The 15,314-nt window shown below is 38.1% G+C and overlaps 1 protein-coding gene across 18 annotated transcripts in view; it reads left to right on the plus strand.

Annotated features, from left to right (window-relative positions):
* The window catches only part of adgrg6 (adhesion G protein-coupled receptor G6), a 56,973-nt gene that overhangs the window by 17,550 nt on the left and 24,109 nt on the right, over window positions 1–15,314 (plus strand). For 9 of the 18 annotated variants that reach the window (XM_067384188.1, XM_067384177.1, XM_067384178.1 and 6 more), the window contains 15 exons: window positions 791–832; window positions 3,681–3,746; window positions 4,749–4,817; window positions 5,565–5,624; window positions 5,733–5,780; window positions 5,921–5,971; window positions 6,392–6,433; window positions 11,260–11,345; window positions 11,522–11,574; window positions 11,663–11,704; window positions 11,832–11,971; window positions 12,340–12,454; window positions 12,575–12,663; window positions 12,741–12,942; window positions 14,738–14,903. In XM_067384188.1, the coding sequence (XP_067240289.1) occupies window positions 791–832; window positions 3,681–3,746; window positions 4,749–4,817; window positions 5,565–5,624; window positions 5,733–5,780; window positions 5,921–5,971; window positions 6,392–6,433; window positions 11,260–11,345; window positions 11,522–11,574; window positions 11,663–11,704; window positions 11,832–11,971; window positions 12,340–12,454; window positions 12,575–12,663; window positions 12,741–12,942; window positions 14,738–14,903 (1,271 nt within the window). The remainder of the gene's footprint in view (window positions 1–790; window positions 833–3,680; window positions 3,747–4,748; window positions 4,818–5,564; window positions 5,625–5,732; window positions 5,781–5,920; window positions 5,972–6,391; window positions 6,434–11,259; window positions 11,346–11,521; window positions 11,575–11,662; window positions 11,705–11,831; window positions 11,972–12,339; window positions 12,455–12,574; window positions 12,664–12,740; window positions 12,943–14,737; window positions 14,904–15,314) is intronic. The other 9 variants (XM_067384181.1, XM_067384194.1, XM_067384192.1 and 6 more) reach the window with 7 other exon arrangements.

Consider the following 15,314-nt stretch of genomic DNA (forward strand, 5'->3'; position numbering starts at 1 on the left):
CACTTAGTTTGGTTCCTGAAACTCTAGATGCCCAGCAGAGCTTGGGTCAGCAGCTCATGGAAAAAAGTGTCGCTTTAAACTATGGTGCCTCAGGTCAAAAGCATTAACTCACTAACTTTCTGTTCTTTACGAAAGATAAAGCCATATGTCTTGTGTGAACATTTGGTCTGTGTTAGTCTTGGAAGTATTTTCTTCGGATAACCTGTTGAATCGCCTATATAGAGATCCCTGTCAGGAGCATGTAAGAACAGAGAGAACACTGATTCCTCTTCAGAGTTCCTTTAGATAACAGATCATATGCAAATCATTAGCAACACAATGTCTTTTTATGTTAATATACAGTGTGCTTCAAAGGTCTGAGTCCATGTGAAAATGCTTGTTTTTTTCATTACCAATTTTTTTTTAGCATAACAATTTGAGTGAAAAGTTGTATTGAAAAATAAGCATGTCCCCCTTTTGCTCTGTATAAAAACTTGAAGATCAGCATGATTTGAGAATGATGATCTTGATTAAAAATTTGCTCTTTTTTTAAGCAATTTTTTAAAACTATGGTGAACAATCTTAAATACTTCTTTATTTTTTTTTTTTTTGTTTGTTTGTTTGTTTTGATAATCTATATGGTTCACAATTTAAACTGAATTTTGAATCCAAGATTTTCAATGTGGACATATCATGTTTTCATGTTTATTGTATGCAACTTATACCACTATGCCATTTCACTTGAATTGAATGAACTGCTTATGCTAACTGTAGTTTGGAAAAGCAACTAATTTCTCGTCTTTTTTTGCAGTCTGTTTCCCAAATTGCATTCACTTAACAGCTTCAACTAGTGGTGAGTGTACTGCTAACATGCCTAATATATGTGTCATTTGCTTGCTTTTAACTGTGAATGTCAACGCTTCAACGTTTTTCTGTACCTGAAGATGTTTTTTGCTATTAACTGTCATGTCATTCCAAACTGCCATGACTTTCTGTGGCTACTTTGCTTTGAAGAGCGCAAAAGGTGAATTTTGAATAAGGCTGTGAACTGAACTGAGACTGAAGCCTCAAACTTCATAAAGGACGCAAATGCTCCATAAGAATTATCATAAAAGCAGTCCATATGATTCAAATTCACAGTTCAGGTAAAGTCAGTATGTTAAGCTTTGTGTGATTAATAGTCCACTTTTTTAAGTTATAGCCCATTTTTGGCCTTTTATGCCTCTATTTGATAGGATGGTGTAGATGAGTCAGGAAGCAATGGGGACTTGTAACCCGAAATTCGTGGTTTCGAATCTCGGTACCGGCAGGAAAAGTAAGTGGGGGGAGTGAATGAACAGAGCTCTCTTCCACTCTCATTACCCACAACTGAGGTGCCCTTGAGTAAGTCACCTAACCGCCAATCGCTCCCTGGGCGCCGCAGCAAAAACGTCTTCCCACTGTTCCGGGTGTGTGTTCACGGCGTGTGTGTGCACTTGGATGGGTGAAATGCAGAGCACAAATTCCAAGTATGGGACGCTTGAAGCACAGATGCGCCATATGTCAGAGTGCTGCCCACAAGTCTGTTGTTCTGATGAATAGTCCAAATTTTAAGTCTTTTTTTTTTACTGATAATCATCTCCTCCAGTGAGCTGTTAACTGTTTTGACTGGATTAAAGGCCCGTTCACACCAAGAGCGATAATAAGAACGATAACTTCCACACAATGAACAGTAATGGTCTGTTTATTATAAACTCGTGCGCTGCGGTTTCAAAGTGCATACAACATGTTTTTGCTGTTCTTGTTGCATTTACACAGCTTTAACCAGCAGATGTCCTCAGCATGTCCATTGAGCGAATAGCTAGTGTAATCGATCTAATCTAACAAATCTAATATACAAATCTAATAATATCTAATCTAACAAAGTCAATATAGTGGAATACAAACAACGCCTAGTCTTTTTCACTGCAAATTCAAAGGAAGCAAGACAATGTTGTCGAAACTAGCGCTGGATACCTGAGGTAATTTTATTTTACACTGTTTACTGCCATATTAAATGTGCGAGCCCTTAAATTAGAATGGATTCTGATTGGCTGTCAGTGTTTTTATCGTTCAACAGCTGGGGAAAAAAAATGATCCCAACGATATTGTTTCTATATAGTTACAGTTATCGTTATAGCTGTGGTGTGAAAGCCTTTTCTTTTATATTTAGAATGATTTTTAGAACTATATCTTTATCATTATCTTCATAGTTATCGTTCTTGGTGTGAACAGGCCTTTAGTCACTAGGTTGAACTTAAGTCATGTTTGGAATGACTGAGGTGTCAATGAAAATGTAAATTTTGGTAGGCCTGTTCCAGTCCAGCTTTGCTTTTAGCTAGCATTTCTTGACCTTGACAGGAGCAGCGTAAGACCCCCTTAGCAAACTGCAGACAGTTAGACGCTGGAGCCTATGACACATAACTATTTCCTTTGCTCAGTTACAACCAGCTGTGCTTGTGATGTTGGCATGAAGTCAAGAGGCCCGTGAAGTTGAGCCCAGAGCAAAACTAATGCTGTCACTAATAAGCATGCTTTTAAGATGCTACCCTCCCCTCTCTTTCCATTGGGTACTCATGTGGTTCCCTCTCATCCTTTGACAAGACCAGTGGGGGACGGCGATCCCACCTTGCATGGAAACGCACTGGAGGAGCCCATCCTTAGAACAGCTCTGTGTTTTTTTCCCTCAACCTGCCTTTTAACGCAGAACTTCAAGATGATCAGAGACTCAGTGCTATAATGCTAGACAGCCGCCGCAATGTGACGTCTCTGTTAATATATTTAAGAGCTCTTAAAGTTATCCTGCTACTTCATTCCTATGAGGTGCTATGGATTAGTTCTTCTGTATAGTTTGACACCTGAATCAAATCATTTTGGAGTTTTTCCACGAATGACTTGTCCTCAAAGCTTAAGTCAGATTTATATTGTATTTGAAAATGTCAAAATATTAAAGCCTTCAAAATTTTGGTCTGTGCAAATGGTTTATTGACTGAGCTTTTGGTCAGTGCCGTATGCTCAGATATGCTCTGATGAGGATCGCATTGACTAAAGCTTAACCAATAGATTTGCATTGCAAGTTGAGTTTTTCCTTTTGCAGATTGCTTGGCTTTTAAATTATGTTTAAGATTTGGTGTCGCTTCATGCATTCAAGCATGTTGTTTAGACTGTCAGAAACTAGCAGATAAATTGGAAAGATCTGAAAAGCAAGATACAATTTGGTATTTCACACATCCCTAATGGATTTGTGTTGAGAAAAGGTGGCACTCCTGGGCCTGGATCAAACCAGCCAGTAGAACATTTCTGTCATTCAACTGTGGCGAATTATTAAATTCCACCTCTGAGTCGCTGATGTTGAAGTTTCAGCTTGGACATTTTGAGGTCACATTCCATTGTCAAAGCCCACAGGAGTGCTGTGAAATCTATGACACTTTTTCAATCCAATTTTTGTCCTAAGTTAGACTTGAAATTCTATTTATGGACGTATTTTTGACAGTGTTTTAAGTCTGCCCACTCGATTCATTTTTTATATATTTTTGTGTCTTTGTACAGTATGTCAGTAGATTTTATATATATTATAGATATTTTTATAAATTTAGTTTTAGATTCACTTGAGAATTTTGTTTGTTTTTCAAACATGTATTTATTTATAAAATGTCAAATGTTCATTTTCAAATCTTTCATAGGCACTGCCATAGCAACTCTTTCCCCGGAAACCCCAGGTTGTGCCTCCCCCGGACTTGGCTGCCCAGGTAGGAAGAGAAATATCCTTATTAACTTTTAATGCTGAACACATTCTTCAAAACATGTATTTTCTCCCTGGATAATTAGTTGACCCCTTATAAACAGTTCTCATCAAAGACTACCTTTTTTATTGCATCTATACAACTTTGCTAATTAAAAATATTTATTTGTCTCTTATTGATTTCATTTATTATTTTTTACAAACTAATGTATTAAAACAAAAACGTTCCTGAAAAATGAAATATAATACTTAATTTGCAAGACCTTTAGTTTTGTGTAAGCATGTCAAACAAAAACAGCTTGCCTTCCGCTCATTAAGACTCCCCTAAACTGAACCGGTGGCCAATAAATGTCCATCATCAGGAGGGAGCCATGAGAATCCTCTGGCTTAATGTTCTCAAGTAATTTCCATTAAAGGTCATTGTCCTATTTTAACCATTTTGCTTCTTTCCCACTGGTCTACTAAAATTTCTTTGCATCATATTTATTCCCATGTAGTACAAAAATGGCACATTCATGCCTGGAGATTGTAGTCTTCCTTCAATAAAGTTAGTCTTCTAGGTTTAGATATGTCTTGTTAACCTTTTCTTCTCATCATTGAACTATACTTCATCATAGTTTTTGTTGTTGTTTTGTTTTGGGTAGAAAATGACTAGTAACAGATAGAAAATTGTGAGGAAAACATAGGAACTAGCAGGAGAACATCTCCCTTTTCATCACATTGTTAGAATATGATAAAGGCAATGAAACTTTTAAGCTCTCATCATTGTGCTAGTTTTCAGGGGATGCTGAACTTAGCAAGGGCAAGTAAAAAAACTGTTAAATATATTTAGAAAATGTCAGATCATTCATTTCTGGTTAATCTTTTTTTTTTCTTCCCCATATTCATCTCACGCTATGCTTGTGATTCACACAACTGTTCATTTGCTCCACAAGTTGTTCTTGCTTTTTTGGTTTCATTCTAACCTCCATTTAATGCCACTGTGCCCTTCTTCCATCCCTGCCACCAGCAACATTAACTGTTACCACCGCACCCATTGCCACCACTAACATGATTCCTATTAATGCAACAACCCACGGTAAGCATTCACCTCTGCCTTCTCATCATTTTATCCCTGTGTTCCTTTTGTTTCATGAGGGTAATGTCTTTTGCCTAATGCAGAGCAGGTGGTGGTCAACTCATTTGCTCATCCTTATTAGCTGCAAAAGTAATGTTCCATTTAGAAATAGAGGATGTTTTATTAATTCCAGCGGAATTGTTCCAGAATATTTAATGACTTTTAAAATGTTTGAAAGTAGATTTGAAATGATGCCAAAGAGAATGGTTGCTTTATATGGCACATAATGTTTTTTATTTAATCCTGCAGGATTGTTTTAAAGTAAATCTGTCTGGTTGAAATGTTAATATCTGTCACATCATTGTAGTTGACAGGTGATTTAAAAGTTTGTAAGCAGTATTAATTCCTGTTCAAATGTACTTTATTCCCTCTCTTTTCATCTTTTTTTCTTTTGTTCTAGCTTCAAATAATGTAGTAACAATTCAGTTGATTTTCTTCATTTAAATATATGCCAATATATGCCCACAAATGACAATTTTGTCATCATTTATTCATCCATATAATGTTTAAATGATGATAGAAATGTTGGCCTAAGGCATCTATCAAATAATTCTTTTTTTTTTTTAACCACATATTCCAAGTTAAATATATATCTACATTTTTAAATTTATGTTATGAAGCGAATGACCCAGTAGATTTATTCGTTATTGAACTTTAAATATGGATGCATGTCAGTAGAGCTCATTATCTCTCTATTTTCTTCTTTAGCAATTACTACTACTCTTTTATACACAACTACTTCTAGCATGCCTCTAACCACAACTTCTGGTAAGCAAATATCTAGGTTTCCTATTGTTTTATATTCTGTTTAATGAGGTATGATAAATATCTTCACTAATACATGTGCATGGCTCTGCCTCTTTATACCAACACTAGTTCTACTCACACCCACCACTAGTGCTAAAACAACAACTACAACTACTGGTAAGCTAACAGTTACTGAATCACAGATTTCTTTTCATTTTCATTTTAGCTTTTCAGCCATTAATATACATTTATGCTGTTTCATATTGCCATACTAACCAAACTTTCAACATTGTCATGTCTATGTGTGCCATCATTAGTACCAACTACATCACCTTTAATCCAATCTAACCCACCACTCATCAACCCTGGTAAGATATCACTTCTGCAAAAGATATATGATCAAATACCAATTTTATTACCGCAGATGTTTAATATTGCCTACGATCTGCTTTTAGATCTATTTGATTGTATTTGCCAATATGTTTCTAATTATTCCTGGTTAACAGATTTACCTTTATTTAATATACTGTAAGACTAGATATATGTAAAAAAAAAAAAAAAAACTTCTCAATTAATGTGCTGTTTCTATTTTTATAGTTTTTTTTGTTTTTTTATTGGATAAAGTAATGACACAAGTTTTGGCTAATACCTTTAACTGCAAGACATTAAAAATAAACAAAAATGACCAATCAGTATAAAGAATATGCATGTCAGTATAAGGACCCTTGTCTATTTATTCATTTACCTAAAGCATTCATCAGTCACTTAATCCATTCCTTCATCTGCAGCTGCTGCTACTAACTTACCTCTGTCCAACAGCAAAACCAATGGTAAGCCAAACCTGTTATCTTACATCATACATGGCTTGCTTGTGCTTACCAGGGGATGTCACTGCTAAACTTTCATTTGTATGGGCAAAATGGGAGAGGCTAGCTTGTCTAAATAGAAACGGGAATTAAAAGATTGGTTTATTGCTCTGAAAATTTTCTGGGTGCGGATGAAAGGCTTCATACCTCTTATTTTTTATGTATTGATCTAATATTACCTTAATTATCTACTAGAATGTTAAAAAAAGTAAATAAATATAAATATATACATTTGGATGAATAAACACCTTTGTAACTCCATTTTGTCAAGTGTCTGCTGTGTTTAGCTTAGCTTAAATCTGTGATTTTTTTTTTCTACTTCCTGTATGGATCTATCAAAATCTTGAAAGATTTTTTTTTTTTTTTTTTTTTTTCTCAGGTCATAGAATTATTTAAACACTTATCTTCCCTCTTCTCTTTCATGGCATATTCTTAAATTCCCTAAATGTGTTCAGCTAAAACCTTTCCTGGCAGCCATTACAGTTCCCTACTGTTCTCTTGCTCTTTAGCAAAGCTACATATTCAAAATACATTTCAACTACTATTCTTTAACATTCTGCGTAGCACCCTGTGTACTTTAATATAATCCATTTTATACTTGTTAGTCCCTTATATTAACTGTCAGGCCATTTAGAACTAATTATTGGTTTATTTGTGATGCTAATACTATCTTTCTAGCATTCCTTCTGTGCTAATATTAGCATTGCCTTCCTGACAATTTTCATTTTGATTTCTGTACAGTCCTCATTTAGGTATTGACCCCTGGATTATGTGCTTTATTTGTTTTAAACAGTCCTTATGCTAATCTCTATAATGGGATTTTTTTCAGAATGTTTTCCAGTATATTGTTTTGTTCTGTTATATGGTGTACATGGTGATCTGCAAAGATAAATAATAGCCTGCTCTGACCTCTTCATTTTTACCAATTCCTGGATCCCCTGCTAAATAATTGGAGCAGAAAAAGAGAGGGCTGCATTTTTGTGGTCACTACTGCGGTTTACTCCTCGCGCTGAGACTCCGTCCACTAGCTCTCCCCCTGCTAGGCCTCTTGTTGCTCCTGCTCCCCGGGGCCCCAAAACATCACTCGGCTTCATCTCCACACCCCTCATCTGGCCCGTGAGGAAGAAAGTTGAGACTGCCGTCACTCGGCCACACAAACGTCCCGTCATCCATCTGACCAAGCCGCCTGCACAACCGACAATAAGCATGACGAATGAATCCCACTGGCTCAAAACATCCACTATGGCCTCTGTTGCCGAGAAAACAGACTCTACAAGCATGAGGCCAGCCTATTCCCAGGTGAAGCCTCCATGGCAACCAGATGCTCACAATCAGAGTGAAGATTTTGAGTCTTTCCAGGTGGCGTCACTCAGTAATCGTAAGAATAAGCCGCTAGCTCCCCAACTGGTCCTGAGCGATAGTGACAAGAACAGCACAGAGATACTTGATTACCCATCGGGCTTTGGTCCAGAGGCGTTTTTTTACGACATTGACCTGGATGATGATGTCTTCAGCCTGTTTGACTTTGATTCCACCTACTCCCTGGATGAAAGCTTGGCCACTGCCATCCCCCATAACATGTCTTTCTTAGAAATAGAAAGTGTGCCTACTGTCAACACCACAACTTTTGGACCTGTGAGACAGGCTGTTAGCAAACACGAACATTTACACAGTCAGTCAGACCTTAGTTTACCCTGGACTATGTCAGAGTTGGCACAGGTCTCAGAGCAGCTCGAGACAGACAGAAACTGGACACTTATCCCTTCTCCCGTCATGAGTCCGGGAGGAACAGGTGTGCAAATGATCCATCCTGAGCTCAAGAGTCTCTCTGGCCAAACAGCAGCATGGCCAGAGTGGTCGCCCACACACCTTGTGGATATAAAGCTAACAAGCACCGTGCCCTGGGGCCTCGCTGAGGCAACTGCCACCAAGGACACTTTTAAAGATGTTCAACACGGTCAGAAAAAGTCCACCATCGTGCCCACAACAGTTACAGATGACCAGATAGAAACTTTAGCAGAGGGTTATGCCAGGACAAGCCTGACAGAACATGAGTATAGTCTTACCGATACCACCCCTTCCTTTTCTTCATCAACCTCCCAATTGAGCTCTTTCGACTATCTCCCTGATCAAACTATTTTACTCGTAGCGCCTTTGGCAGCGAGCCCTCTCGCTCCGCAAGGCAGCTATCCCCTCACAACAGAGACACTTGTTATCTCCTCTCTCTCTCCCTCTTTTAGTGTCGAGCCGGTGAGTGGACTGCTTATGGATTCAACCCGCAGCGTTGCCACTCTTATTGAGCCTCTGAGTTCATTGCCTACTGCAGGGGTTCAAAGTGACTCTTTAATGACAGAGGCCATCAGACCAAGTCTGTTGTCTTCTTCGCCGCACACTGATGTGTTCCCATCTCTGACACCTGGCTCAGCCCAAAGTCTCTTTATCTCTGATGCCAAAAACAACACTGACCTGGTTTTACCCTCAATGAACAATCGGTTTATCCTCTCTGAAAACCCGCAAACTGTTGACTCCAGTCAATTCCCAACTTCCAGAGTTCTCACTTTGTATCCAGGCATCGAAAGTGGCATTTCTACATCAATAGTGGGCGGCGGGTCCCATTTAGATTCACCTTTGGTGCTGGAGCCGTCACGTGTAAACAGATTGCCAGAGACCCTTTTCAGAGGCTTAAGCAGGCAAGGCGATGTTAATCCTTCAGAGGCTGATCTGAGGGACTTGTCGCATATGCCTCATATTTCTGTCAGCGCTAGTTCAGAATTACCATACGGTTCTGTGGTGGCCCTGACAGATGAATGGAGAGGTTCTCAGTCTTCACCCCTTAATTCAGACTCTCATATGAAAGTGGAAATGCTAGATATATCACCCACATTCAATTTGCCCTCCCAAAACATTTTAGAATCTGGCTCAGAACATGGCATGGTCACTACGACGTGGTTGGGCTATTCCGGGGAGAGCTCCCAAATTTCATCATCTGAAATATTTCCCTCCCTTTTGTTCAATTTGATAAGTAAGAATGAACCAGATGAGGCCTCACCTTATGAAACCAAATTCACATATCAATCAGAGACAATGGACATTTCTAACTTCATAAAGCCTGCTGATGTCCTTGCTTCTCAGTCTGAAGGAGAGATTTATCAGGATGGATTTGTCATTTCTGGTGCATATAGTAGAATAAGCAGTCCAACCCGCACATATGTTGAAGCCACCACTACCACATGGTCTCTCAATACAACTTCTTCTCTAAATATATCAGAAGTCTCTAAGTCATTTAACCAAAACAGCACACATGACTCTACTGATCAACATAGTAACTTGACAAACATGACCAGTGAGCAGATTGTGAGTCATTCAAACACCATTTTAGCCTATGAATTGTTTAGAACAGATATACACACATTTGAATCATTGTCAGTGAACTTGCCACACACTCCCCCTCCTTTGCAAATGACTATGACTTATGCAGATCTGTCATCTCGTACCCGACCAAACCCTGCTTTTCATCAATTCTCCACCTTTACAAGCATCATGCCATCAGAACTTGAAAGGAGTGCTTCCATTCCAGTCCTTCAACCCTCCAAATCAATGGACATCTCAAGCAGTTACAGTCAAGACCTGCTGGACACTAAACATGTCCACTCCTCAACAACAAAGCAGCCATTTTGGGCCAAGAATGAATCAGCAAACCCCTCCAGCCACAACCACAATGTGCTCGTTGTTCAGTCCGCCACCACAGATAGCGAGACGCATCCGTCTCCGGCTATTGACGACCAGTCTTTTGTCCCCTCAAATGGCACAGTCGACACCCCGACCAAAGGAGTCAGCGCAGGTTTTGGCTCTGTGCACACTGGTGCCACCAATGGAACTACTACAGAACTGGCCCCATGTCCATGTAAAGCTCCCTTTCATATTACATGTCTGTGTGGACTTTCAACCGGGAACAGTATGTTTTCCAATAACAATCTAGAACTTAGAAAGAAAGATAGCTTCTTTTATTGCTGAATCCTGACTTTCTGAGCAAGTGATCGTAGAATGATGGGTTGTTCAATTGAGGGGGGAAAAAATCACTCTGTCTTCTCAGTGTGCAAATTTTTGTTTTTGATTCCATGTGATTTACTAGAAGTAGTAAGATATTAACCATAGCCAGTTCTGATAATCATTGAGTTTCAGTTCTCTTCGTATACTGGCTGTTATTCGCTCACTCAAATTGAGTGCATAGGTCTCTTGTAATTATCCAGATTTGTATTATTCTTCCTTCTTAGGAGACTACCTGAAGTTTTTTTATTTTTTACATTGAACAGTTCAGCTTTACTTTCAAGAAGAATTTGCACTCTGATGATTTTACGAGAGAAGTGTGCTATCTTAGAAAGCTCTCTCACATTTTCAATTTGTGGAAATAATTATTTATTTAATTTTTATTATATCTGGAGTCTCCTAAGAAAGTTTTGGCATGGTGTAGTTATGCATTATAAAGTAGTCCAGCACTAACAACTCAAGATACATGAGAGCCATCTTGTGATAGAAGTGCAGCATAGCAGTAGATCAAAAAAAAACTTGGCATGACGAACAAGGATTTTCTTTTACTGTCAAATCATCTATATTGAATTTGTTTTTACAACACTTTAGATAGATTTGATTTAAAAAGTCAAAGAGACCAAATTTGTTTCAAAATTGTTAATTACCAAGATTTTTTTGAGTACTGCTAAGCAACACAGGAGAAAAGTGAATTAATAAATTGTGTTTTGATTGATAAAAAATACTGTATTCTCCTTTTACAGAGGAAATTTTCTACAGAATATCCCTTGTGGTTATTGATGAACAAGCAAACACCCCCAGGGATGTTAAGATGATGATATCTCAATGGGTATATCTATATTTTTTTGTTTCACTGTCAAATTCATTTTAAGTCTCTATTAATAGATATTTATGAATTCTGAAATTGCACCGATATAACACGTTTTCTTCTTCTGCATTAGCTCTCAATTATATCGCTTTCTGAACATGTTGCTGCTTACTAATCCATTTCTGTGATTTTTACAGCTTAATCAAACGTTTCAGAACTGGATCTACAGAGTTTATGTTAATAGTGTCAGGTAGGGTTCTTTTTTTAATTGAAAATGAACTTCTCTTTCTTTTATCTAATGATGACTGTTAGCGATCTTGCTCTCATCCCCTTTTCAGTCTCCAACCTGACACTGTTCTCTCAAGGGCCGCAACGATTCGGTAAAACAACAGTTCATATCTATTTTTTATCTATTTTTACTAATGTAATGGTAAACATGTTTTACAATGTTTTGTTTTCAGTATTTTTGATGTCTAAAAAAACGTTGTGGTGTTACATTCTACTTAGACAAACCTACATGGCCCTGCTGGTGTATAAGAATACCACTGATGCAAGTCTGACCGAGGCAGAGATTGAGAACAGGCTGAGAAGTGCCCCTGTAATTGGAAATGGCTTAATATTGGACAGTGTGTCTGTGAATTTAATGGGTATGGCATGATCCACAGTGTTCAATAATTCAGTAGCCTTTGCATTTGCATGTTGTTTAAAAAAACATGATTATTAAGATCTCCTCCTGAAATATGGCTGATATGGTATTCATCTTGAACCTACACGATAACTAGCGACGTGGAGGTAGCATCACGCCACAGCAAACGTTTGTAGTTATCAAAGCCGTAATATCATTTTAAACATTTTCATGTCTTAGGAGTAAATCCTTTTAATGAGAAAAAAGTACTGAGTGCACCTTTAAGGAAGCACATAGCCTGGAAAATTTCAGAACATGTGGCTCTTCTTTAAAGAAAGGTTTGTAATTGAATCCTTTTAATCCTGTCCCTGTTTGATTGCTTTGCCTTAGAAAACTGCCAGCCAGAGGAGTTCCCATTCCACTACAGATGGCCAGAGAGCAGACCCACAGTCACCCAGTACATCCCCTGTTTCCCTTACAAAGAGCAAAACGCATCCAGGACTTGGTGAGTAGACACTTATACCTTCTGATCTAGATGCAAATAGGAATAAACTACTAATTGAAGCAGTAATCATGTTTTAGCAAGTCAATTAAATAATTTGCATTTGTTTTTTCTGCTCTTTAGCATGATTAGCCAGTATAATTACACATCATTTTGGGCTCTCCCTGACCGTGGAAACTGCACTAATATAACAAGCATTTCAGTTTCACAAGGTAGGTTCTGATCCACACTGCACGCATTACTCTGAAATCAAAACTAGCTTTAATAACTCTTACTTTCAATTCAACAGAGAATGCAATGGAAGTGGCCGTGCAGCTCGCTGACATCACTAATAATGAGCTCTCTAAGGAGGAGGTGGCACAGATTGTCTCTAAGTTGAAAGAACTTGTGAACATAGCCAAAATCAACGCCACCCTGGCCAGTGCTGTGGTCACTATCATCTCCAATGTCATGGTCAGCTCAGATGACGCTCAAAAGGACTCCTCAGAGACGTATGTGTTCTTACATACACTGTAAAAAATTTAAGTTAAGTTAACTAATTGCATGATTTTTTTTTTTTGTAGATAAACACATTTGATTAAAGGGTTAGTTCACCCAAAAATTTAATTTCTATCATTAGGTACTTAGGCCTTTGTTTATTTTCGGAACACAGATTAAAGGGATAGTTCACCCATAAATGAAAATTTGATGTTTATCTGCTTACCCCCAGTGCATCCAAGATGTAGGTGACTTTTTTTCTTCAGTCGAACACAAATTATGATTTTTAACTCCAACCGTTGCCCTCTGTCATTCAAATAATAGCAGTGGATGGGAACTTCAACTATAACAGTAAATAAAACTTGCTTAGACAAATCAAAATTAAACCCTGCGGCTCGTGACGACACATTAATGTCCTAAGACACGAAACGATCTGTTTGTGCGAGAAACCGAACATTATTTATATAATTTTTACCTCTAATACACCACTATGTCCAACTTCGTTCAGCTTCCTGTTAGTGAGGTCAAAAAATGCGTTCTGGTGCCGGAAGTGATGTCTCGCCCATATACTTCAATGAGCGCAAGACATCACTTCCGTTGTCAGAGCGCGATCTGACCTCACTTGCTGGAAGCTGAACGAAGTTGGACATAGTGGTGTATTAGAGGTAAAAAATTGTATAAATAATGTTCGGTTTCTCGCACAAACCGATCGTTTCGTGTCTTACGACATCAATGTGCCGTCACGAGCCGCAGGGTTTAATTTGGATTTGTCTATGGACGTTTTTTCGACTCTTATTGTTCAAGTTCCCAATCACTGCTATTATTTGACTGACAGAGGGCAGCGGTTGCAGTTAGAAATCATACTTTGCGTTCGACTGAAGAAAAAAAGTCATCTACATCTTGGATGCCCTGGGGGTAAGCAGATAAACATCAAATTTTCATTTTTGGGTGAACTATCCCTTTAAGATACTTTTGAAGAAATCCGAAGGTTTCTGAACCACACATATAGGCATCAACGTCATTGCACCTATTGAGGTCCAGAAAGGTATTGACGGCATTGTTAAAATAGTCCATGTGACTACAGTGGTTCAACCTTAATGTTATGAAGCGATGAGAATACTTTTTGTGCACAAAAAAACCCCTCGGATTTCTTCAAAAATATCTTAATTTGTGTTCCAGAGATGAGCAAAGGTCTTACGGGTGTGGGACGACATGAGGGTAAATACCTAATGACAGAAATTTCATTTTTGGGTGAAATAACCCTTAAAATGTCTTCACTAAACATCGATTTTCTAGTTTTCATGACTTAAAATCTGGCACGATTGTAATAACTATCTATGTAGATTAAGCAAGTTTTAGATTTTTTACACTGTATAAATTATGCAAATGCTTTATTTACTGTTTTATGGTTTTAAATGGTTGTATATTGTTCAATATCACATCCTTCGTCTCAATACATGTCATTTGAGAGCAGTACTTGCTGTTTAATTCGAATGACTTTCTATTGTTGTTGGTGCGACTTAAAACTTTGGTGTATATTGTAATAGAAAATTGTACAGAGATTCATTACTTGCTTTTCTGAAAGGTTTAAGTTGTTAGGGCTTACTTGTATGATTCTTTGGTTATTTAAGAACATATTTGTTACACTATTTCTGAATCTCTCGGAAATGTCTGGTCTTATTAATCCAAATGCTTCTAGTTTCAATTGTGTGTGGAGGGTACGGGGTTCTTCCCGTATCTTCAGTCCAGAAGCTTTAAATCTTCTCATCTGTGCCTCTTCTTATTGTTGTATCATGTGTCTTGGTTCAGAGCTCTCAAAGCAATGGATGAAATGGTGCATAAGATTGAGTTTGATGGACCCTCACTGACCATCACATCCAAATATCTGGCTGTGGGAGTTTCTGCCCTCAACACCAGCAATTTTAATGGGACCACTTTCAGTGCATTTATAGCGTCAAACACGTCAGACCCTCAGGTAAATGTCATGGCACATCTCTGCTTCAGTTGTTACATGTCGTTTGATGTGACATTTGACAAGTCTTTATATAAGTATGTGAGAGTGTTTCTGCTTGATGTGGTCTATATCTGGTTATGCATGTGTATTTGAATATGTACTGCACGTAAAATTTGCTTAAGGCTTCCTACAGTGGGCTGTCCAAACATTTAAGCTGTGTTTTGTGCTGCCCAAACATTTTAGCAGTAAAGATTTAAAGTAATCTTTAGCAATTAAAGCAGTGTAATGAGAGGTGACGTGTATGGACCATGCCCAGAGGTTGCACCCATTGATTAGGAGCCAACGGTTCCTGGAAAGTTGTGGGAGGAAAAAGCAACATTGTAGAGTCTGAGAGTGACTCAGAAAATGACACATTTTCTCTCTTTTCACTGC

Source organism: Chanodichthys erythropterus, chromosome 4, assembly GCF_024489055.1.
Source record: "Chanodichthys erythropterus isolate Z2021 chromosome 4, ASM2448905v1, whole genome shotgun sequence".
Classification (NCBI taxonomy): domain Eukaryota; kingdom Metazoa; phylum Chordata; class Actinopteri; order Cypriniformes; family Xenocyprididae; genus Chanodichthys; species Chanodichthys erythropterus.